The following is a 26,838-nucleotide window of genomic DNA, read 5'->3' on the forward strand; positions in this document are numbered from 1 at the left end:
TGCCCAAGGTCCTGAAGATGAAGATCCGGGCGAAAACGGAATGCGTGAGATGATATGGTGTTAACACTAGCACAAAGAGTGTGAACACCATTGCGCACAGTAAATAACCTTGGGGCCATAATCAGGGTTACCTATAAGATTTTTGAAAAGGTCGGACAAAAAATTTATAATTCCTAAAAAAGTCGCAGTGAGTTTGTTACGGTTCTATAAATGCAAATTGGATAATGTATGTCCGTGGAGTTATATCTATATCTAAACCGATTTCCTGCCATTGCAGGGTGCCAGCAAGGTAAGGTAAAAGTCGGACGGTGCCGACTTTATAATACCCTACACATAGTCTATAGGTACAAAGTGGGAGCTATATCAAATTCTGAACCAATTTTGATGGACCTGTCTTCAGATGGTTTATTAAGCAAATATTTTCAAACTGCAATAACTACGGTTCACATATGACAATATTATTGCAAATTATCCATAATCTGACGAACACATATATGGGAGCTATATCTATTAGGTTGCCCAAAAAGTAATTGCAGATTTTTCATATAGTCGACATTGACAAATTTTTGCACAGCTTTTGACTCTGTAATTGCATTCTTTCTTCTGTCAGTTATCAGCTGTTACTTTTAGCTTGCTTTAGAAAAAAAGTGTAAAAAAAGTATATTTGATTAATGTTCATTCTAAGTTTTATTAAAAATGCATTTACTTTCTTTTAAAAAATCCGCAATTACTTTTTAGTCAACCCAAAAATTCTGAATCGATTTCGAGCAAACTTCTCATATAATGTGGATGATAGCGTTGTGCAAAATGTTGGCAAGTTTGGTAAAAAATGCGCTTGCACTGGCTCTAGAAGTGAAAATCGGCCGATTTTCACTTCATCTTCAGGTCGGTCTATATGGCAGCTATATCTATATATAGTCCGATCTGAACCATCAGATGTTGAAAACGATTCATTGTTTAAAATTTCAGCGAAATCGGATGAAAAATAAAGCTATTATTGGATTCAGACTCTAAATCGGCAAATCGGTCTATATATAAATATAGTCCGATCAGAACTAGATTAAGGCTTAAAATAACTCAAATTTCGAATTTCAGCGAAATCGGGTAATAAATTCAACTTTTATGAGCTTTAGACTCTTAACCTCCTGATCGGTCTTTACGGCAGCTACATCTAAATGTAGTCCGAACTGAGCCATATTTGAGTCAGATGTCGAGAGGCCTAAAAAACTCACTGTTCCAAATTTTATCGAAATAGGATAAAAAATAAAGGTTTTATGAGCTTCAGACCCTTTATCGCAGAAGCAAGTCTGTCAATAAATTCTAATCAATGAAATTACTTTATTGATCAAAAGATGTTTTTTTCCTTCTTTATAACCTCCACCAGTGGATGGGGGGTATACCAATTTCGTCATTCTGTTTGTAACTACTCGAAATATTTGTCTGAGACTCCATAAAGTATACATATTCTTGATCGTCGTGAAATTTTATTTCGATCTAGCCATGTCCGTCCGTCTGTCTGTCAAAAGCACGCTAACTTCCGAAGGAGTAGAGCTAGCCACTTGAAATTTTGCGCAAATATTTCTTATTAGTGTAGGTCAGTTGGTATTGTAAATGGGCCATATCGGTCCATGTTTTGATATAGTTGCCATATAAACCGATCTTGGGTCTTGACTTCATGACCCTCTAGAGTGCGCAATTCTTATCCGATTGGAATGAAATTTTGCACGACGTGTTTTATTATGATATCCAACAATTGTGATAAGTATGGTTCAAATCGGTCCATAACCTGATATAGCTGCCATATAAACCGATCTTTGGTCTTGACTTCTTGAACCTCTAGAGTGTGCAATTCTTATCCGATTTGAATGAAATTTTGCACGACGTGTTTTGCTATGATATCCAACAACTGTGTAGTATGGTTCAAATCGGTTCATAATCTGGTATAGCTGTCATATAAGCCGATCTGGGGATCTTGATTTCTTGAGCCCCTAGAGGGCGCAATTCTTATCCGATTTTATTAAAATTTTGCACGTAGTGGTTTGGTATCACTTCCAACAACTACGCTAAGTATGGTTCAAATCGGTCCATAATTTGATATAGCTGCCATATAACCGATCTGGGGTCTTGACTTCTTGAGCCTCTAGAGGGCGCTATTCTCGTCCGATTTAACTGAAATTTTGCACGTAGTGTTTTGGAATTACTTTCAACAACTGTGCTAAGTATGATTCAAATCGGTTCATAATCTAAAATACGGCCGTTCAAAGTTGACAACACAATTTTTAGGTATTATGGTCCGATTTCAAGTGTTATATCTCGAAAACTATTTAAGGGGATCCCATTTTTATATCCTTCACCATAGGATGGGGGAATACTAATTTCGTCATTCTGTTTGTAACACCTCAAAATACGCGTCTAAGACCCCATAAAGTATATATATTCTTTATCATCATGACATTTAAAGCCGATCTATCCATGTCCGTTCGTCTTTCTGTCTGTCGAAAGCACGCTAACTTCCGAAGAAGTAAAGCTAGGCACTTGAAATCTTGCACAATTACTTTTGTTAGTGTAGGTCGGTTGGGATTGTAAATGGGACAAATCTGGCCATGTTTTGATGTAGCTGCCATATAAACAGGTCTGGGGTCTTGACTCCTTGAGCCTTTTTTTGGTATCACTTCCTACAGCTGTACTAAGCATTGTTTAAATTGGTTCATAACCCGATCTTGAATCTTGAATTTTTGAGCCTCTAGAGGGCGCAGTTCTTTGACTTCTTTGCTGGAGCTTCTTCATCCATTCTGACAACATGACCTAGCCAACGCAGCCGTTATATTTTGATGCGTGTAACTATGCTATCGTCGTCATACAGCTCATACAGCTCGTGGTTCATACGTCGTCTGAGTCGATCTAGCCATGTTCGTCCGTCCGTACGTCTGTCGAAATCACGACAGAGGTTGAACGCGTGGAACAAGCCGGGTTCGGCAGTAAATGGAGATAAGACAAAATGAATTTGAAACAGTGGGTTATATTAAGCCTCTCGATATCTGACCTAAATATGGTTGTAATAGGACTATATTTAGATATAGCTGACATATAGACCGGTATCCAGATAAAGGGTCTGAAGCCTATAACAGCTTAATTTTTTAACCGATTTCGCTGATATTTGAAACAGTGGGTAGTTTTAGGTCTCCCGATATCCGTCCCAAATATGGTTCGAATCTGACTATATTTAAATATAGCTACCACACAGCGTTCTCCCGATAAAGTGTCTGAAGCCCATAAAAGCTTTATTTTTTATCTGATTTCGCTGAAAAGCTTTATTTATTACTTGATTTTGTTAAAATTTTAAATACAAAATTCAACAGTGACTTATATTAATTGCACCACTCAATGTCCGTGCCGAATTTGGGTGCATAATTTATCCAATTTTCACCGGACTGGGACGAAAGGGGGTTCCCAAAATTCAGCCCGGCCGAACTTAATGCCTTTTTACTATTGGATTGCCCATAAAGTAATTGCGGATTTTTCATATAGTCGACGTTGAAAAATTTTTTCACAGCTTTTGACTCTGTAATTGCATTCTTTCTTCTGTCAGTTATCAGCTGTTACTTTTAGATTGCTTTAGAAAAAAAGTGTAAAAAAGTATATTTGATTAAAGTTCATTCTAAGCTTAATAAAAAATGCATTTACTTTCTTTTAAAAAATCCGCAATTACTTTTTGGGCAACCCAATAGTTTTATTTTAAAATCCATTGCGATGAAATTTTCTGAAGAATTTACATTTCCTATATGAGTACACATTTGACCCTGTATTTAACAGAATAACATCGGTAATGCAATACTTTCCACATTAATCTATATGGTCTTTAAATATTATATCCCATTTTCATCGTTTAATTAAATTCTTCTCAACCTTCAGACCTATATCTTTCTTGACCTTTACTTGTTCCTTCGCTCCCCATTGCTCTTCTACACATTTGCCTCAAATCTTTTGATTTCATTGATAGAAATAAATTTAAACACACACACATACAAACATTTCAATATTAATGACAGTCAATCGAAAGGAATATTGTCTATAAATATTTGTATGTTATTCATCTGTCAACAGCAAACATCATGGACCATTGCATAGAGAAATTTTTTTATTGTCTCCTTTTCCGAGGGTCATTTGCCAAGGTGGTTAAGAGAAGCGCCTACACAAATATTGGCCGCCATACGATGCGAACCGCATTAATTTTCTCTGTTATGGCTCCTGATGTTGGTTATTTTAAATTAAGCTTTTATGGCTCACTGCTCTTTCATTTAAGACCTGTAGCTAGCATTCTCTGCTGGGACTTAATAGTCCTTTTTATATCAGCGAGCAGAACGAGCTGTTTGTTTTAAAGTTCTATTTTTGTTTTTGTTTTGACTAAAAATAAAATTCTATGCAAGCTTAGGTGGTGAGATGTATTTGAATTTTTACATTTGACATTTTTATGAGAATTGTGATTTGCATAGCTTGGTTTGTTTATTATGCAGACCCTAGAAACATGTTCAATACATCGAGACTTCTGATGTTGTTTTTGGAATGAGTTGAGGGAAACTAGGACTGCGAAAAGTAAGAATTAGTATGGGTTCTAGTGAGAAAATGGTTGCACTAAAAATAATATTTTAAATTGGGAAAATTGTTTAAAATAAATTGCTTTGAGGTAAAAACAGGAAGACGCAAAGCACATTGTTGGTGTTTTAAACTGGAGAGATGCGTGGTACACTGCTTATTGTGAATGAAATGCAATTACAAACATACATGCATAACTACCGCTCTCACAATACGTGCTTATGAGAGAGTTTGTTTAGAGATGGATTATGTGCTGGCTTAAGGTGAGTGCAGTACTTTACACATCTTAGTGCTTTTTAACAGGGAGGTCAATATAGGGCTAAAAAAATGTTCAAGGGGAATGAGTCTTGTTATACTTACCTTTATTAATTTAAAGGGTTGTGGGAGATTTCATTTCGTAATATAGGTAAAAGCTAATAAAAGCTTTGCAAAAAAATAATGTATGGGTTATAGTCCCACATCCATCTTCTATCTTTCTTCCATCTTTCTTCCATCTATCTTTCTTCTATCTATATGAATTTGTGTTTGCTTGTATGTTTGTTTGTTTATTTGTTGATATGTAAGTTTGTTTGTTCACTATAGATTTTAAAAAAAAAGGCTGAACCGACTTTCTTGAAATTTTTCCAGATTGTGGGAAGGAACAATAGGCTATATAATTTGTATACCCACCATCCATTTCCGACCCTATAAAGTATATATATTCTTGATCAGCGTAAAAATCTAGCACGATCTAGCCATGTCCGTCCGTCTGTCTGTTGTAGTCACGCTAAAGTCTTTCAAAATAGAATAATTGAGCTGAAACTTTGCACAGATTATTTTCTGTCTATAAAGAGGTTAAGTTCGAAGATGGGCTATATCGGACTATATCTTGATATAGCCCCCATATTAACCGATACGCCGATTTCGGGTCTTAGCCCCATAAAAGCCACATTTATTAACCGATTTTGCTGAAATTTGGGACAGTGAGTTGTGTTAGGACCTTTGATATCCTTCTTGGCCGAGATCGGTCCAGATTTGAATATAGCTGCCATATAGACCGATCCGCCGATTTGAATATAGCTGCCAGATAGACCGATCTCTCGATTTAAGGTTTTGGGCCCATAAAAGGCGCATTTATTGTCCGATGTCGCCGAAATTTGGGACAGTGAGTTGTGTTGGTCCCTTCGACATTTTTCTGCAACTTGGCCCAAATGGGTCCAGATTTGGATATAGCTGCCACATTGACCAATATCTCGATTTAAAGTCTTGGCCCCATAAAAGGCGCATTTATAATCCGATATCCCTAAAATTTGACACAGTGACTTATGTTAAGCTTTTCCACATCCGTGTCGTATATGGTTTAGATCGGTTTGTTTTTAGATATAACTACTAAAATGACTTGTACTTATTGGCATTTGATCCAAATCGGAGTATATTTCGATATAGCTGCTATGGGGCATAAGGTATGCATATATCACCGGATTTTGACAAAAATGGTGAGGAAGAAGGAAAAGACATTTTAGTTTGTTGATATTGGAATGGGGTGGACCCTCCCCCGTTACCACAAAAACACCACCTAATATCAAATGTGGACCGATAGTCACAATATGGGTATCAAATGAAAGATATTGTGGAGTAGAATACTAATATGGTATTAAAAATTGGGATCAAGTATGCGAGGGGTCGTCCAACCCCAAAAACTCCCCCTAACGAATATGACATACAAAATGAGGTCCAAGAAATTGGGCGTCGCCCCACCTAGCTAGATAAGTCTCAAATTAAAAGCATTTGGTGGCAGATTACAAATATGATATTAAACTTTGTGTCCAAGAATGTAGGAGGTGCTTTACCTCCCCATTAAAACAATGGGGGATCAAGTGATAGATATTTTAAAGTGGAGTGCGTCATTCAAATTTGCGCTCAAGTGGCAGAGGCTCCCCCCAACAAACGGCTGTATACAATAATTGTGACAATATGGGGTTAAATTCAAAGCATAAGGTTGTGGACTGCGAATATGATATTTTTATTCTGCTCATATATCTAGCGGACCACCTCACCTCGAAACAGTTGATTAATTATAATGACCTAACAGGACACTGCCGCCGTGCCGCCGTACCCCCAAAATTATGACGTTCAGTGTGATAGGAGTAGTTGGAAACCTTAGCTACAAGCAGACTTTGATTATATTTTAAAAAGACTAAAATATGACTATTCAACAGGTAGCCATATAGTATGTTATAGACAACTACCACATCATGATCAATATTTTTTTCCCTATGCCGCTCCAAGCGAGTCGCAGCATACACAAAGGAAATCTATTGACTCATAACATATGTTCAAAAAGCTCTAACAGATGGCAGAAATGTAAAATTCTCAGTCGTTTATATGTGATTGCGCAAGGATCCAGGGCCACATGGAACGGAGAACTTTTATCGATGGCAGCACTAACATTTAAATAAGCGAATGGAAGACGCCAACATGAACAGAGAGAGGGCACAGTGGTCAACATTGATCATAGAGCATTTGTCTTTGTTATCTTTTTAGTCAAAATATTGTCAACATTTTAGCGTAAGAAGACAATCAGAAACATATTTTTCGCGTGGTGTAAATGAAAGAAGACCATGTTACACGGATGGATCAAAGCCAGAAGACAGAGTGGGACTGGGTGTCTTCATTGAGAACCCAGAGACTGAGATCTGTTTTAGACTGCCTGACCATAATACGGTCCTGCAGAAGAAAGGAAGGAAATTAACGCCTTTTCTGAGGATGGCACAATGCGCATCGTTTGGGTGCCGGGCCATAGCGGAGTAACTGGGAGTGAGAAAGCAGACGATTTTGCAGTGAAGGCCAGAGAACTGCCGTCAATAAACTTGGTTAACCCGAAGCCTTTCGGGTTAACGCAGTCCGGGTTAAGAGCGCGGGCGACGAATGCGCATGTAACCTTGTGGTACAGCAAAACGGTCGGTAGAACGGCGAAAATCCTATGAGACGAACCTATTACTGAAAAGAAGTAAGAAAGAGGTCAGTAAAGCTTTGGGTATCATAACGGGACACATAGGACCACGAGCTCACTTATGTTAAGTCGGTGCGGCAAGCGATAACATGCGGGGAAAATGATGACACGTTGCAGCATTTCCTATTGGCCGGCTTTCGCGTCTAACAAATATCAGCACTTAGGTGGGAACACAATAACAGACATGAACCAAATTGGGGGCGTGGCACGGATAACAATTGAGGATTTTGTAAGAAGCACGGAATTCCTATCTTAGATTAACACTTTCAAGGATACCTTTTTTAGTATTCAGGGCGCACAACAAGCCGATTACTCTTTTAGGTGTATGCCCATAGTGGAATGGGGCGGATTTATATCAGCAACCTGTTTTCAACCTAACCTAACTTAAGTAAAGACACAGCGAAGCGGGCCGTACTCAGCTCTCTATATTGATAAAAATAGAAACAACAAGTAAAAGCGTGCTAAGTTCGGCCGGGCCGAATCTTATATACCCTCCACCATGGATCGCATTTGTCGAGTTCTTTTCCCGACATCTCTTCTTAGGCAAAACAGGATATAAGAAAAGATTTGCTCTGCTATTAGAGCGATATCAAGATATGGTCCGCTTTGGACCACAATTAAATTATATGTTGAGACATGTGTAAAATGTCAGCCAATTCGAATAAGAATTGCGGTCTTTGTGAGCTCAAAAAGTAAAATAGAGAGATCGGAGCTGTATCGGGCTATGTACCGATTCAGACCATAATAAACACGTATGTTGATGGTCATGAAAGAATCCGTCGTACAAAATTTCAGGCAAATCGGATAATAATTGCGACCTCTAGAGGCTCAAGAAGTCAAGATTCCAGATCGGTTTATATGGCAGCTATATCAGGTTATGAACCGACTTGTACTTTATTTGACATAGTTGTTGAAAGTAACAATAAAAAACGTCTTGCGAAATTTCAGCCAAATCGGATAGGAATTGCGCCCTCTAGAAGTCAAGTCCCCAGATCTGTTTATATGACAGCTATATCAGGTTATGAACCGATTTAAACCATATTTGGCTCAGTTGTTGGATATAATAACAAAATACTACGTGCAAAAATTCATTCAAATCGAATAGGAATTGCGTCCTCTAGAGGCTCAAGAAGTCAAGACCCAAGATCGGTTTATATGACAGCTATATAAGGTTATGGACCGATTTGAACCATTCCAATCGGATGAGAATTGCGCACTCTAGAGGCTCAAGAAATCAAGACCCAAGATCGGTTTATATGGCAGCTATATCAGGTTATGGACCGATTTGAACCATACTTGAAAAAGTTGTTGGACATCATAACAAAACACGTCGTGCAAAATTTCATTCCAATCGGATAAGAATTGCGCCTCCTAGAGGCTGAAGAAGTCAAGACCCCAGATCGGTTTATATGGCAGCTATCCCAGGTTATGAACCGATTTGAACCATACTAGGCACAGTTGTTGGATATCATAACAAAACACGTTGTGCAAAATTTCATCCCAATCGGATAAGAAATGCGCACTCTAGAGGCTCAAGAAGTCAAGACCCAAGATCGGTTTATATGGCAGCTATATCAAAACATGGACCGATATGGCCCATTTACAATACCAACCGACCTACACTAATAGGAAGTATTTGTGCAAAATTTCAAGCGGCTAGCTTTACTCCTTCGGAAGTTAGCGTGCTTTCGACAGACAGACGGACGGACGGACGGACAGACGGACGGACATGGCTAGATCGACATAAAATTTCACGACGATCAAGAATATATATACTTTATGGGGTCTCAGATGAATATTTCGAGTAGTTACAATCAGAATGACGAAATTAGTATACCCCCCATCTAATGGTGGAGGGTATAAAAACGGATGAGATTATTTTCTTGAAATTTTCACAGATGGTGCATTATGGAACCGTTGTGAAAAAAGGGTAGTTCATTTTTTGATATGTGATATCGCGATTTAAACGAAAGTTTGTTTCCACACTTACAGTACCCAAAAATCAAAAATTTGGTATCAAAATCTGGGGTGGGCAGCCTAGGAGGGCCGTATGTTGAAGGTCGTAGTAGAAGTCATTGTACAAAATTTCAGCCAAAGCGGATAATAATTGCGCACTCTAGAGGCTCAAGATGTCAAGATCCCACATCGGTTTATATGGCAGCTATATCAGGTTATGAACTGATTTAAACCATGTTTGGTAAAGTTGTTAGAAGTCATAACAAAACACGTCATTTTAATTTTAACCAAATCGGATAAGAACTGCGACCTCTAGTGGCTCAAGAAATCAGGATTCAATGTCGTTTTTTATGGCAGCCATATCAGGTTGAAAATGTCAGGTATTGGATTTCAATTGAATACTAAATTCGTTTTCTAAACTCAAATACCTTTCATTTAAATCCCTTATTGTAAAAGTCAGCAAATATGTCCGGGTATGGGCCCCAAAAACTATCAATATCGAGATCCACTCCCTTTAAGACCCAAAATTGTCATGGTTAGCAAATACGTCCTACTTCGGCGTTGTTATGGGGGTGGGACGTCCCCTAGGGAGTTGATCCCGAATTTTGCTATCAGATCCGTGGTCTACTCCCATATACCTTTTACTTCCCCCATACTTCCTTAGTCGGTAAACATGACCGGATTCGGGGGTGTTTTGGGGGATGGGGCGGCCGTTCAGTGACTTGGCCCTGAAAATATATATCAGATTCGTGTTCTACTCTAAAGTACTTCTTTTTACAGCCCCATATTGGAATGGTCAGCAAATACGTCCTATATGTTATGGGGGTGGGGTGGCCCCATACACACTTTTTCCCGAATATTGATATCAGATTCTTGGTGGTGGGGGTGGGGTGGCCCCGTACACACTTTTTCCCGAATATTGATATCAGATTCTTGCTTTACTCCCAAAGACCTTTCGTTTGAGCCCCATATTGCTATTGTAGTAAATTTGTCCTCTTTGGGGGTCGTTTTTGGAAGAGGTGGCCACCAATACACATGGTCCCATATTTAGATATCAAATCCGTATTCTACACTTTAATACCTTTTATTGGAGCCCCATGTTGCCATGATCAGTAAATAAGTCCTGTTGGGGCGGAAGGGGTGCACCCCTAGAAACTTGTTCCCATATTTGGATACCAAATTCGTATTCTACTCAAAAATACCTTTCATTTGAGTTCCATATTGCCATGGTCGATAAATATGTCCGATTTAGGGGTGTTTTGGGGGTTGGGGTGGTCCCCCAAACACTTGGTCCGACAATTGGATATCAGATACTTTTTCTACTCTTAAATGCCTTTCATTTGAGTCCCATATTGTCATGATTGGTCTATATATATATTTGAAAAATTTTTATTTTTAGGTTACTTTAAGAGAGAACACAAAATTTGGCTAAAATCGCACCACCCATCACCGAGATCTGGCGTTTCTGAAAATTAGGGATCAAAAAATGTAGTACGCAATTTTCACCACGAGATCATTATGCACCATCTGTGAAAATTTCAAGAAAATCGGTTCAGCCGCTTTTGAGTCTATAAGGAACACACAAACAATCATACAAACACACAAACCGACAAACAAACACAAATTAATTTTCATATATAAGAATATATCACTTCCGACTTGTCCACCTTCATAACTTACGACTTGGTTTTGCCAAATAGTTGATTCTTTGTGTTGGGATTGGTTGGGAATATAAATGGGCTATATCGCTCCATATTTTGTTATAACTGCCATATAAACCGATCTTGGATCTTGACTTCTTGAGTCACTAGAGGGCGCAATTCCTATCCGATTTAGTTAATTTTGCATGAGGTGTTTTATTATGACTTCCAACAACTGTGCTAAGTATGGTTTAAATCGATCCATAACCTATCTGGGGTCTTGACTTTTTGAGCGTCTAGAGGGTGCAATTCTTATCCGATTTGGCTGAAATTTTGCACTAGGTATGACTTCCAAAAACTGTGCTAAGTATGGGCCAAATCGGTCCATAACCTGATATAGCTGCCATATAAACCAATACTGAATTTTGACTTTTGGAGCCACAAGAGGGCGCAATTCTTATCCAATTTTGCCAAAATTACGCATGACATGTTTTGTTATGAATTTGAATAACTGTGCCAAATATGGTTTTAATCGATCCATAACCTGATATAGCTGTCATATAAACCAATCTTGTCTTCTTGAGCCCCCAGAGGGCGTAATTATCCGATTTGGCTGAAATTTTGTACAACGGCTTCTCCCATCACCTCCAACATACGTGTTAAATATTGTGCGAATCGGTCTATTATCCTATACAGCTCCCATATAACTGATCTCTCTATTTTACTTCTTGAGCCCCTTAAGGGCACAATTCTTACTCGAATTGGCCGAAATGTTACACAATGACTTCTACTATGGTCTACAGCAACCAAATCAATTATGGTTCGAATCGGACCATAACTTGATATAGCTCCAATATTATAACAATTCTTTTCTTTTATCCTTTGTTTGCCTAAAAAGAGATATCGGGAAAAGAACTCGACAAATGCGATCTATGGTGGAGGGTATATAAGATTCGGCCCGGCCGAGCTTAGCATGCTTCTACTTGTTTTAATGTCATACATTTTTCTTAAAATTGTCAGAAATTGGGTAAAACCACTCTTAACCAATTCCAGCTATTCGAATCACTTTCCTTGATAATCTTCCTAAAATCAAACAAACGCAAATGTGTAAGGTCATTTGCAATTTCTAAGATACCTATTCAATTTTCAATGCGTAGTATGTAGCATTTCTAAGAATCATTATCATTTTTCCCCATCCACATCTTCAGTGTCATTATCACAATTACCCACTCACAGCATGTCATCATAGCTTTCATCCTGTGATTATTAGACATCCTTAACATTTTTTTTTTTGTAGAAGAAAAACAAACAACGACATTCTTTTGTTTGTTTATTTACATGCCATAGAAAAGGGTGATTTTTTAGCTATTATCTTTATGGCAACATTGGTTTAAACAGCTCACGCACGTTTTGTGTTTTGTTTCGCTGACAGTTTGGTCCATAATTTAACCAAGAATCGTCTTACAAACGAACAACGAATGCAAATTATTGAATTTTATTATTAAAATGCGTGCTCTGTTAAGAAAGTTCATTGTGCGCTTCATTGAGGTCAGCGACGAAGCTAATTTTTGTCTCAATGGGTACGTAAATAAGTAGAATTGTCGATTTTGGAGTGAAGATCAGCCGAAGGCATTGCAAGAGCTACCAATGCATCCAGAAAAAGTCACAGTTTGGTACGCTTTATGGCTTGGTGGCTTCATTGGACCGTACTTCTTCAAATATGATGCTAATCGTAACGTAACAGTGAATGGTGAGTGCTACCGTGATATGATATCCAGATGCTGATACTTGAGATAGGCGAGTTCGGTGAACATTTTATTTCACGTTCGGGACCAGTCAATTGGCCGCCTGGATCGTGCGATTTAACGCCTTTAGACTATTTTTTGTGGGGCAATGATAAATCTCATGTCTATACAGACAAACCCGTTTCCATGGACGCATTGAAAGACAACATTGGAAGCATTTGTTAGTGAGATACCGGCCGAAATGTTGGACAGAGTATACCAAAATTGGACCAAACGGATGGATCATTTGAGGCGCAGTCACGGTCAACATTTGCATGAAATAATGTTCAAACATTAAATTATATGTACCGTACTATCGATTCAAATAAAGATTTCATGCATTTTTCTGAATATTATGGTTTTTTTTAACTTTTCTTCAGCTCTTAAAAAAATCACCCTATAGAATGCTGGAAACACTTTTGGCATCAATTATTGTCAGCACATGTCTGGGTGCTTTTAGGTCATGGGGTGAGCGAGGAACGCCTATTATGAGCAACATTCTCGACATCATCATCCTATGATGAATTTAAATTTTTTTTTGATTTTTGCAAATCACCAAACACGAGGTAAGCCTAAAAATTCTTAGGCGCCTCTGAAGGAATTTTTCACATGAGGTTAGCAATTTGCAAATAAAATTAAGGCCAGAATGTTAAATTTATTATGCATGTATTACACTATTTGCAAAGGTATTTCAGAGGACTATTGTCATAATAAGTTGACACGTGCTAAGTTCGGTCGGGCCAAATAATATATACCCTCAACCATGGATCGCATTTGTCAAGTTCTCTGCTCTCTTTTTATAGGCAAACATAGGATAATAATAAGAATTGAGTCCCATATGGGACCAATATATCAAAAGATCGGTTTATATGGCAGCTATATCAAGATATTAAGGGTTATTTTCACAATGCTAAGCACAGTTCTTGGTATAATAAAAAACTTGAAACCAAATCTCTAGAGGCTCAAGAAGTCAAGATCCATGATCGGTTTATATGGCAGCTACATCAAAACATTGATCGATAGGTCATTTATAGACCCAACCGATCTGCACTCTTAGGAAGTATTTAATGCAAAATTTCAAACGTGCTTTCGACAGACGGACGGACATGGCTAAAGCAACTTAGAATGTCAAGACGATCAAGAATATATTTACGTGGTTGGGTCTAAGATCAATAATTCGATGTGTCACAAACGGAATGACGAAATTAGTATACCCTCATCCTATGGTGGAGGGTATCTAGAGACAAAATATCAATCAAATGATTAATGATTAAGTTCTAATCAAATATTTCCTAAGATATAGTTTCAATAAAAATATTCCTAAAGAAAAAATTGGTTAAAAAAACCATTATTCAATAATTTTTTTCTAAAATAAAGTATAAATGACACCAAAATGCAACATACATTTTTTTAGAGAGAGAAATATATGAAATTTATTAAGAAAAATATTAAAAAGGTTTTTATGAAATATTCTCAAAAAAAAAAAAAAATGTGTATACAAATGTTTTCTGGAAAGACAAATATTAAACAAAATTTTCTCTGTAATGAAACTTAACCAGTCAAATTCCCAAAATGTTAACAAACAAATTTCAAAATGTTCTAAATTGGGAAATGTTTTCAATTAGAAGAGATTTTGGACAAATATTGAATACCCCAAACTAAGATATCCGCATAAAAATATCTAATCTTCAAGCAATACAAAGTTTGACTCTTGTTCTATGACCAAAGTTCACCACCGCACATTGGGGCCTAATCCATAAGTGTGAAGATTTATTAAAAAAATTTAAAATGTCGAATACAGTAGTTTTTGATATCAGAAGACCACAAAATTCAGACAAAAAAATTCTATGAAAAATATTAACAGTATATTATTTCGATTCAAGTCTCATCTGAAGTGAGAACTTTTTGAAAATATAGAAATAAATATAAAACAAGTAAGAGCGTGCTAAGTTCGGCCGGGCCGAGTCTTATATACCCTCTTCCATGTATCGCATTTGTCGAGTTCTTTTCCCAGTATCGTTTTTAGGCAAACAAAGAATAATGGATAAGAATTTTTATGCTATTGGAGCTATATCAAATTATAGTCCGATTCGGATTATATAACGATTCAGACCATATTGAACACCTATGTTCAAGGTCATGGGAGAAACTGTTGTATAACATTTCATCCGAATCAGATAAGAATTGTGCCCTCTAGAGGCTTAAGAAGTCAAGATCACAGCTTTATCAGGTTATATACCGATTTCAACCATACTTGGCACAGTTTTTGGAAGTTGTAACAAAACACTTTTTGCACAATTGCAGCCAAATCTGATAAGAATTGCGCAGTGTAGTGGCTCAAGAAGTCAAGATCCAAAATCGGTTTGTATGGCAGCTGTGATACATGTTATGAACCGATTTCAACCATACTTAGGACAGTTGTTGGAAATCATAACAAAATACTTCATGCTAAATTTTAGCCAAATCGGATGAGAATTGCGCCCTCTAGTGGCTCAAGAAGTCAAAATCCAGGATCGGTTTAAATGGCAGATATATCAAAACATTGACCAATATGGCCCATTTACAATCCCAACCGACCTACACTGATAGGAAGTATTTTTGCAAAATTTCAAGAGCCTAGCTTTACTGCTTCGAAAGTTAGCGTGCTTTCGATAGACGGATGGACATGGCTAGATCGATTTATAATCATGACGATCAAAAATATATATACTTTATGGGGTCTTGGACGAATACTTCGAAGTGTTGCAAACTGAACGATGAAATTCGTATAACCCCATCCAATGGTGGAGGGTGTGAAAATGTGCACAGAAAAGTTCGAACTAACTATAGTTTGTGGTAAAATCGAAAAAAAAAGTTTTTTTTTGTTTAAATGACGTGTATTTTTGAGAACCTTTTAAATCAGAACGAATAGAGATATCACCATAAAACTTCGCTTATTCGAGCCTTTTTAGTAAACTAGAGGTTTCTCACATGTTTGTGATCGCCACGAGAACATAAAGAAGACGTTTTATTTTTTTGCGTATAAGATGCTTGATATGACATAGCTAATTATTGGCGCCTTTAAATAACCAAAGGGCAGGTTATTTAAAGACGCCAATATTTCGCTATGTCAAAATTCAAAAAAAATTAAAGTCTCCTTTTGTACTACAAACTTAAAACTTTTATCACAAAGTTTTTCTTTTATTGGAACCGAGTAACGTTTCGCTTCAACAAATCAAATGATAGCCATAAACATAGCATTATTGAACGTAACTAACCGAATCCTAATTGCAAAAGTGATTTGATAGGCGCAAACGATTATTCGTGTACCGGACCAATTATTATCGAAGCAGGCTCATTAGCAAGAAAATAACTGCATAATTTCGTCTTAAGTCCAAAAATTTTGGATGTCCAATGATAAAAATTATCAGAGGTACTTACAAATGGGTGCCACGTACAAAAAAACACAACAAGAATTTCTAAGGCACATACATTTTTTGGTAACATTTTCGCGATAAGGTAATATCCATCCCAAATTAGGTATTTAAATGTGCGAAAACAACAACTCCCAAAAGCAATTTTTTTATTAATAACTAGCTGAGCCCGGCCCGCTCCGCAACGCCCGATAAAGCTATGTTGGGGAGGAATACATCTAATTTGAATATTTCTGCCTAATTTCAGTTGAAAATGTATTTCAGTTTGCTTGTGGATTTTTCTCCTCTCAAATACCTCTTATTTAAACCTCTGTTTGGGGGTGTGGTGGACCCCCAGAGACTTGGTTCCAAAAGTGAAAGTAAATTTCGTGTTCTACTCCCAAAGACCTTTCATTAAAGATCCATACTGCCACGGTCAGTAAATATGTCGGATTTGGGGGTGAAGTGACCACGAAATACTTAGTCCTACAATTGGATATCAGATTCGCTTTCTACTCTCAAATACATTTAATTTGTTACCCATATTGTAGTGATTAGTTTATATATTCGTGTGGCGGGTTTTGGGGGTGGGCGACCCTCCTTGGCACCCCACCTCAAATTCTGATATCAAATGTTTATACCCACCACCATAGGATGGGGGGTATACTAATTTCGTCATTCTGTTTGTAACTACTCGAAATATTCGTCTGAGACCCCATAAAGTATATATATTCTTGATCGTCGCGACATTTTATGTCGATCTAGCCATATCCGTCCGTCTGTCTGTCGAAAGCACACTAACTTCCGAAGGAGTAAAGCTAGCCGCTTGAAATTTTGCACAAATACTTTTTGTTAGTGTAGGTCGGTTGGTATTGGGCCATATCGGTCCATGTTTTGATATAGCTGCCATATAAACCGATCTTGGGTCTTGGCTTCTGGAGCCTCTAGAGTGCGCAATTCTTATCCGATTTAAATGAATTTCAGCACGAAGTATTTTGTTATGATATCCAACAACTGTGCCAACAATATGGTTCAAATCGGTTCATAACCTGATATAGCTGTCATATAAACCGATCGGAATGAAATTTTGCACGACGTGTTTTATTATGATATTCAAAAATTGTACCAAGTATGGTTCAAATCAGTTCATAACCTGATATAGCTGTCATATAAACCGATTTTTGGTCTTGACTTCTTAAGCTTCTAGAGGGCGCAATTCCTATCCGATTTGGCTGAAATTTTGCATGACGTGTTTTATTCTTACTTTCAACAACTGTGCCAAATAACAGCTTCAACAACTGTTCAAATCGCTTCATAACCTGATATAGCTGTTTTATGAACCGTTCTGGGTTCTTGACTTCTTGAGCCTCAAGAGGTCGCAATTATTATCCGATTTGCCTGAAATTATGTACGACGGATCCTCTCATGACCATCAACGTACGTGTTTATTATGGTCTGAATCAGTCTATAGCCCGATACAGCTCCCATAAAAATCGATCTCTATATTTTACTTCTTGAGCCCCCAAAGGGCGCAATTCTTATTCGAATTGGCTGACATATCTTGATATCGCTCTAATAGCAGAGCAAATCTTTTCTTATATCCTTTTTTGCCTTAGAAGAGATGACGGGAAAAGAACTCGACAAATGAGATCCATGGTGGAGGGTATATAAGATTCGGTCCGGCCGAACTTAGCACGCTTTTACTTGTTTTAAATCAAATCAAATTGCCATATTAAACGACTGTGGTAAGAACTTATTTCCCTATAAAAAGCGCATTTATTATCCGATTTCGTTGAAATTTGACGCAGGACTTATGTTAGGCTTGTAGACATCCGTGTCCTTTATGATTCAGATCGGCTTATATTTGGATATAGCTGCCAAAAAGACCAATAGTTTGTGCTAAAAAATTGAACAGTGACTTATATTTATCAGGCCATCCAATGTCCGTGCCGAATTTCGGTGCATAAGTTATCCAATACTCACCGGATTGTGACAAAAGGGGGTTTACATATGTACCCGAGGTGGTGGGTATCCAAAGTTCGGCCCGGCCGATCTTAATGCCTCTTTACTTGTTTTTTTCTTTTTTATTTCATTTCATTTTGTTTATTTTATTTTTTTGCATACCACATGGCAACTGTAAACTCCCCATGTTTGAACAAATCTACCATTCTTAATATTAAATTGCATTCTCTTCCACAAAGCAAATACATCCTTTATGTCCTTGGAGCTTGTTATCAGTGCTTCCAAATTTTTTTTTCTTTAGTTACTCATGACTACCTCTACAGGGTATTCCATTAACTTGGACAACAAATGTACATAATGTCACAATTTGTCACTTCAGTTTAGTGCAGTTACACAGTCCGGAGTCCAACATTCTCTCTCACAAAGCCTTCGCACATCGCTCTGTACGTGATGTTAGTACATAGCATGGGTATGTTAGTATGCCATGGCATTTTCAATTTGCAGTATGAATGAAAGAATATTTCAAATGGAGACTGCATCACTACATTTAAACATATGAATGTGCAAAGGATTTGCAAATGGCAAAAGTAGTATATATAAGAGGGTTTTGGAACTTTGAGTATCGAGAGTATGAGTCATCGATGACGTCATAACCCCACCCCACCCCAAACCCCACCCCACCCCAAACCGCAAACCCCACCCCACCCCATTGATGACGTCATAACCGCACCCCACCCCACCCCATTGATGACGTCATAACCCCACCCGACCGCAACCGCAGCCGATCGTAGCGCAGGTGGCGACCGCAGGGGGGTATGACCACATACGGGCCGCCGGTTGAAATGTGTGGACGGACATTAGGGTGCAGATCGCAGGGCGCAGATCGCAGGGCGCAGATCGCAGGGCGCAGATCGCAGGGCGCAGATCGCAGGGCGCAGTGGCAGATTTCGATGATGACTCATCGCCCAACTTCAACTAGTGTTGGAGGGTGGGTGATGTAGATTGCTGACCGCAGGCTATAGTTTGGTTTGAGTGTGAGAGTTTATGATTAATGTTGAATGTTGTGTGACCACCACACTGGAGTGTGATGAAATAATTGTGGTCAGTGTAGTTCTATTTTTTCCCAGGAAGAACAAGAGTAAAAAATTATATTTGTTTTCGTATAAAAAGGGCAAACGGTTTCATATTGTAATCATTATATTAAAAATCATTTATTTAATCAAATTCAAAATTATTGTTATAAAAATGAGAGAATTTGTATGTAATATTTGTGAGAAAACTTACGAACATAATCAATCTTTGAATCGTCATTTGCGTTTACAACATTCAATTGAGTGTGTGAAATGTAATCAGAATTTTAGTACTTATCCAGAGCTTTTAAAGCATATGAAGTCAATGGACCACAATGAAAAAAAAGAGGAAAAAACGGTATACTGTGAAAATTGCAATTTAGCTATTCCAAAAAATCAGTGGAAGAATCATATCAGCACTAACACACACATCGATAAGTGTGTAAAATGGTTAGATAAGGATGTGTCTTGCTTTGGATCTAGCTTTCAAAATCGAATAGAAAGTTATAAAATAAAAAATAGTGAGATCAATAACTTGATACCCGAAAACTTTTTCAAATCAATTCAAGAAAAAGTAATCAATATAATTCAAAAGGCGTTGCAAAAGCATGAATCTATTAAATATAATTGTACACTACATTGTAATTATATTTTGATGAAAGAGAAAGCGGAAGATGAAATTAGTTTATTTACACATCACACAAAAATGTTGGTACTATCTCCCTCAAGTACACTGGAAGAAATTTTAAATCATTATATTGAAAATTGTAATGAAATAATTAAAAAAATGAGTGAATTCCAAGAACGAGATAGTGGATGGACTTTAATCGAAATAAAACATCTAGAGATCAACATCAACAAATATACATGTTTGAGAGGATCTCAATACATAAATCTTCCTCCCAAAATAAGGAATAAAAAGGCTTGCATCAATGTGCAAAACAATGATGTCTATTGTTTTAAATGGGCAATAATATCAGCATTAAATCCACTTCCAAAGGAAAAGAAACCACATAAATGTAGCAACTACAAAGTAACGGACATTAAGGCACACATTATAACATTGGAAAATAATATAATATTAAATTTTGAAAACATGGAATTTCCCCTTACCATAAATAAAATCAGAGTCTTTGAGTTGCAGAATCCTGATATAAGTATAAATGTGTTCGGTTTAGAGGATGCTAAGATTATAGGTCCTTACTATTTTACAGAAGCTGAGAAATCAACTCACATCAATCTTCTCCTAATAGAAGAGGATGATAAATTTCATTACATCTGGATAAAAAATATATCAAGGTAAAAATAATAAGATATTATTTTGATTACAATACAATACTAATTTATTAAAAAAATATATATATTTTTAGATTGTTGCGAAGTTCTATAACAAAGAGTAAAAATAGGATTCATTTTTGTAACACCTGCTTAACTCATGTTTCTTCAAGTAGTAGACTAGAGAAACACAAACGTGAGTGTAAAAAGATGGTGACAACAATGCCATCAGATAAAGATAAAATACTTAAATTTAAGAATTTTAAACATAAATTAGATAGGTTTACGTTCAAAAATGTATTCAATTAAGATTGATAAAGTAGATGAAGAAATAAAGAAAATAAAAGGTGTAAAACATTGTGTTACAGCAAAACTTTCAACCAACGATTTTAAAAAATGTCTTTTTGAACAAATTAATTATTATGATTCTATGTATGTTTTTAGATCAAAAATTCATCAATTGTACACACAACATATACATAAATTAGTTTTAAATTATTTAGATGATAAGAGATTTATAAGAGAAAATGGTGTTGACACCTATGCTTGGGGACACTATAAAATAAAAAAATAATTAAAAGAAAAAAATGGTTTTGTTTGTTTTGTTTTTTTCACAAGATATTATATTTATTAAAGAGAAATTGTATACATAAATGACCACAATTGTAAGTATTAAATTTTTGTTTTTGTTTATAATTGTATTCGATAGGTGGTTTTAAATAATTAATAATTTCCAACGGTGGTTGTAAATTACCAAAACTATCAAAATATTCCTTATAGTTGTAATTTTTGTAATAGGCAACCCAATGTGTTCCTGGCCCATTAGTTGTATCTAAATTAACTATTCCACATTCTTGTCGTAGTGGTTTGTTTGGTAATGAGTCACGCATAAAAACCCCTCTAAAGTGTTTCAATGGCTTGCAGTACTTAACCAAATCGATATCCGTCAATGGTCGATTGGGTAATCTACTTAGAAGTTTTTTGGAGCTGGTTTATAGTAAAGTCCATATCCTTTTTTATAAGGTTTAAGATATAATCCTTTTCCCATAGCAATTGATTCCATATATCTGTTATGACGAGTAGCTTCAGCTAATTGTTCTTTCCCATTTTTGATATCCTTAACTGCTTTTACAATAGCCGATCCTCCAGTTGCTAAACCTCCAAGGGCTGATAACGCAGTTAAAATTGGAACTATTGGTAGAAATCCACCAATTTTTGGTACTCGAATGACTCTTGGTACACCAATATTACTCTTCTTTTTATTTTTAAAACTTGAATGTACAACGTTTTTTGCAATTTTTACAGCATCATATATATTGTTAGGTTTCTTATCTTTTAATACTTTTAAAGTATTCTTAACTGTCGATGCAAATAATTTTTGCTTACATTGCTTTTTCTTCATTTTTCTTTTTGTTGTCATACCGAGTCCGAATTTAACTTTTGCTTTAAGTAAGTTTGTTACTAACCAAGCGTTTGCTCGTTCTTTCCAATTGCTATCTGTTGATTTAACTCTTTGCCAAGCTTTTTCTATTAAAACTTTATCAGCTTGATGACGAGAATGAATATCTTTATTTTGTGAGTATGCAATATCGTGTTCTCTACAAGCTGAATCCAATAAATTTATTCCTTTGTCTCCTTGTGCTAAACGTTGTGCTAACTTAGTTCCTGGTCCACAAAATTGATATCCAGGTAAATGCACTTCAAACGGAAGATTATTAATTAAGTTGTTTACCAATCCAAATCCAGTAACAGACTGTTTACATTTATTATAAATCTTGTAATTAATAACCATAATTTTTTTTGATTATGTAGTGATAGGGTACACGATTTAAATGAAAATAAGAGTTTTTGTATATATATACTTAAATTTATATTGAAAAAGTTTAGTTAGCAATATGCGTTTAATAGAACAAACTAAACAGATTGCTGTGAAAAACATTGATAATGTCTGTTCACAGAAAAAAAGGATTGTACATAGTACTTTATTACCAAATTCTATACGTGCCCTTATAGTAGGCCCATCAAATTGTGGTAAAACAAATGTTATGATTAGTCTCATAGAAAGCCCTAATGGCCTCAAATTCAGGAATATATATATATATTCTAAATCTTTATATCAACCAAAATATCAATATTTAAAAAAATTGATTACTCCAATCAAAGGAATAAACCTATTCACATTCTCTGAAAATGAAAAAGTTATAAGTCCAGCCAAAGCAAATATGCATTCTATAATGGTATTTGATGATGTAATTTGCGATAAACAAAATACTATAAGGGATTATTTTTGTATGGGAAGACATAAACACATTGATTGTTTTTATTTATGTCAAACATATACAAGGATTCCTAAACACTTAATACGTGATAATGCAAACATGATTATCATATTTAAGCAAGATGAAATGAATATTAAACATATATATAATGATCATGTCTTGGGTGACATGACATTTAAAGATTTTTTAAAGCTTTGTAGTGAATGTTGGAAAGATAAATATGGATTTCTTATTGTGAGCAAGGATGATCCCATTGATAAAGGTCGATATCGCAAAGGATTCAATTGTTTTATTCAGTTATAATATAAATCAGATTGATAACAGATATAATGTAGATTATAAACAGAATAGAGAGCAGATTGGTGACAGAAAGAAAGCAGATCGGTAGCAGATATAAAGCAGATCGGTAGCTGATATAAAGCAGATCGGTAGCAGATGTAAAGCAGATCGGAAGCAGATGGATACATAACCAAAAAAAAATAAAAAATAAATTATCCAATCATGAAGAGACACAATTTGTTGAAGGAAATTGTAAAAACACGAGCAGTATTGAAAGAAAAGTTAAAAAACATTAAACTTAATCAAATAGATAGGGATAATCTATTAGAAGATACATTTCAACCAATAACCAAACCTTTGAAGGATATTATAGGAAAACTAGATGAGAACAAAAAAGAAAGTAATCAGTATTCTAATAAATATAATGATAAAAATATTTATGATTATAATAAACAATATGAAGACGATGGAAAACTTGATAAAAACAATAAGGATGATGATGATGATGATGATAGCTTTATATCAGACATTTATAATGATGATGATGACTATATGTCTAGCAATGGACTTCAAATGAGAGATATTACCTCAAGTAATGATAATGAAAGATATAATAATCAACATTCATCAACAATATTTCCGAATATAGTAAATTCTACACATAAAGAAGATAATTCAGAAATAGAACAGATGGATATAGAGAAATTTTCACAAAAACGAAAATTTTCATCAGATGAAAATAACACTAATAAAAGGATAAGAAAAAATTATAATATTCCAGTTGATTTAAAGAGAAAAGATTATACACTAGAAAAATGTGGAGTGAATCGGAATGAGCTTAGAGAAAAATTAAAACGATCTAATGATAACAATCTCAGTTTATTTGACGATAACGATAATAAGCGGATGAAAAAATCACATCTATTTTCAAAACGAAAATGTGAATTTCAGTTAAATACTAATAAAAAACGTATAAAATTAACTAACAACAAAATCATAAATATAAATAAACGAAAAAGACCCTCACAATTAAATACTGATAGAAAACGTTTAAAATTGATTAATAACAACCAATTAAACTTGAATAAACGGAAAGGTGTTTCACAATTAAATCTTGATAGAAAACGTATAAAATTGAATAATGATATCTCATCAAAATTGAATAAACGAAAAGCTGTTACGCAATTAAATATTGATAGAAAGCGAATAAAATTGAGTAGTGATAATCTATCAGACATAAATGTAGCATCTTCATTACCCAACGTTCTACAAACACTTATCGATAATAGACAATTAGATAAAGTTTATGGATTTCATATAGATACAAATGGAAATATGTATTTTGGAAAAAATCAATTAAAATTTAATGGATGTAACTCTATTCAAATTGGGGAATCTATTTGGAAAATGTCTCCCGGACTATTTCAACTCATGTTTCACATTAAACCTCAACATTATACAAAGAAGGATTTAAATCAATATAAGGATATTTTGATGAAAACAAATGCTCATAAAAGAAATTATTTACCAGGAGAACAAATTAAGGGAACTCAAGCTTATAAATATCAATTTATAATAAAACGGTTATTTGATGTGAATTCAAATAGGATATCCAAAGGTAATGGATTGAGTTTGAAATCATTAGACAATCACAAACCAAATTATATATATTGGGATGACCCTAACGAATTGGTTGACAGATTAAGATTGCTCCTTTCATCTGAAGGTGTTGGTCACAACAATCACAAAAACGAAATTATTTCAATTGTTGAAGAATTGCGAGAAGCACATATTATTAAATAAAAAAATCAAAAATGTATACAATCAATAAATTTGGAGAGAGCGGAAGTAAAAACCAAGTCAACAATGCAATGCTAAAATTGAGTTTAGGTAGATCACTTGGAATTACTATTCACAACAATGCTTTAAACTTTCATGGGAAGAAAATAACTAATTTAAGTGCTCCCTCTGATCCTGATGATGCTGTAACAAAAATATTTTTGAAAAAAAAAATAGATAAAATCGAAAATAAAATCAAAAATCAGCAAGATGAAATACTTAGAAGATTCGAAGAATTACAGAACAAACTAAAAGAAGACATACATATAGAAAAAATGAAAGAATATATTTTCAAATGGGTTGAAGTGGAAAAAATTGTTCTAGAAAATAAAAAACATATTGAAGCTATAAACAGTGATTTAACTAAACTAAAAAGTGTGATTGATCAATTTAACAACAACTTGAGTACCAATTTGAATATTTTGAAAAATCATAATATTGAAGATACGAAAAAAATTATTGAAGATACTTTAAAAATAATAAATATCCGATTTGATTCCATCGAAGATTTTCTTTTTCAAAGTATTGGATATACTAGAAAAAATAAATATTTTAATTAAATATTTAAAATCAAAAATAAGATATAGTAGAGGGTATATAACATCAAAACAAAACAATTTTTACTTCAATCGACAACATCAATATGGAGCTTAACCAGGATAAGAGAGAAATTGTTAATGAACTACACAAGCAAGCACGAAAAAATTTTGGAAGGAGACGAGTGGTTATGAAGGGTATCGATGATTTGTGGCAAGCGGATCTTGTTGAAATGGGTAGTTATGTGAACTTTAACAGCGGATATCGATATCTTTTAACCGTTATAGATACATTCTCGAAAAAAGCTTGGGTTGAAGCAATAAAAAATAAAACAGCTCAAAGTGTAGTAAAGGCTATGCAGAAAGTTTTCAATCAAAGTAGTCGAAAACCCAAAAATTTACAAACTGATGATGGAAAGGAGTTTTTTAATAACAATTTTTCTCAACTTATGCAAACAAATCATATAAATCATTATTCAACATACAGCACTCTAAAAGCATCAATCATAGAACGATTTAATAGAACACTGAAAGGAAAAATGTGGAAAGAGTTTAGTTTTCGTGGAAATTATAAATGGATTGATATATATAAAAACCTAGTTAATATATATAATAACACATTTCATCGAACTATAAAAATGTCGCCGAATGATGTGAATTCCTTAAATGAGAAATCACTTTTAGATTCAGTCTACAACAACCTCAAGGTATTTAAAAGACCAAAGTTTAAAATCAATGATAATGTGCGAATAAGTAAATATAAACAACATTTTGAAAAAGGATATACACCAAATTGGACTACCGAAATATTTACAGTTAAATCTATTAAAAATACAAATCCTAATACATATATACTTAAGGACTATCAAGGAAGGGATATAGAAGGTGGTTTCTATGAATATGAGCTATCAAAAACCAAATTTCCACACACATATTTAGTGGAAAAAGTGATTAGAAGGAGAGGAAATAGACTTTATGTAAAATGGTTAGGATTTTCTTCAGAGCATAACTCTTGGATAAATGCTAATAATATTTCACAATAAAAGAATAATCAATTACATAAATCATTTATTCTAACGTCAACCGTAGAGATGTCGATAACATTAACCTTAAATGATGAAAAATCAGTACTTGTCGCCAACTACTTTCCACCAATAATTTTGAAACAAAGCTATGTTTGCGGTTTAATAAGTTTTGATACATATCACTCAATACCAAATGTTGATGAAGAGAACAATAAA

General features: G+C 35.1%; 3 protein-coding genes across 5 annotated transcripts in view; 2 read left to right on the top strand and 1 right to left on the bottom strand.

Annotated features, from left to right (window-relative positions):
* The window catches only part of LOC106094806 (synaptotagmin-5), a 448,991-nt gene that overhangs the window by 286,538 nt on the left and 135,615 nt on the right, over nucleotides 1–26,838 (bottom strand). The gene's annotated exons all lie outside the window — the stretch shown is intronic.
* Nucleotides 19,071–21,894, top strand: LOC131994303 (uncharacterized). Of its 2 annotated transcripts, XM_059361037.1 has the most exons (3): nucleotides 19,071–20,688; nucleotides 20,760–20,860; nucleotides 21,109–21,894. In XM_059361037.1, exons 1-3 carry the CDS (start codon nucleotides 19,364–19,366, stop codon nucleotides 21,150–21,152), a joined length of 1,470 nt encoding a protein of 489 aa, XP_059217020.1. In that variant the 5' UTR covers nucleotides 19,071–19,363; the 3' UTR covers nucleotides 21,153–21,894. The 2 variants fall into 2 exon arrangements, with proteins under 2 accessions (XP_059217020.1, XP_059217019.1); XM_059361036.1 differs by having other exon boundaries at nucleotides 20,760–21,894.
* On the top strand, nucleotides 22,484–25,025 carry LOC131994302 (MATH and LRR domain-containing protein PFE0570w-like). Of its 2 annotated transcripts, none has more exons than XM_059361034.1 (2): nucleotides 22,484–23,205; nucleotides 23,268–25,025. In XM_059361034.1, the coding sequence occupies exon 2, from the start codon at nucleotides 23,445–23,447 to the stop codon at nucleotides 25,023–25,025; it is 1,581 nt and encodes a 526-aa protein (XP_059217017.1). In that variant the 5' UTR covers nucleotides 22,484–23,205; nucleotides 23,268–23,444. The 2 variants fall into 2 exon arrangements, with proteins under 2 accessions (XP_059217017.1, XP_059217018.1); XM_059361035.1 differs by having other exon boundaries at nucleotides 23,279–25,025.

Source organism: Stomoxys calcitrans, chromosome 1 (genome assembly GCF_963082655.1).
Source record: "Stomoxys calcitrans chromosome 1, idStoCalc2.1, whole genome shotgun sequence".
Lineage (NCBI taxonomy): Eukaryota > Metazoa > Arthropoda > Insecta > Diptera > Muscidae > Stomoxys > Stomoxys calcitrans.

Excerpts from the sequence above, each read along its gene's own strand:
- LOC131994302 (XM_059361034.1), top strand. The coding sequence starts at position 23,445 with ATGAAGAGACACAATTTGTTGAAGGAAATTGTAAAAACACGAGCAGTA.
- LOC131994303 (XM_059361036.1), top strand. The coding sequence starts at position 19,364 with ATGATTAATGTTGAATGTTGTGTGACCACCACACTGGAGTGTGATGAA. Across the intron at positions 20,689-20,759 it reads TGGATAAAAAATATATCAAG|ATTGTTGCGAAGTTCTATAA; the intron begins GTAAAAATAATA and ends ATATATTTTTAG.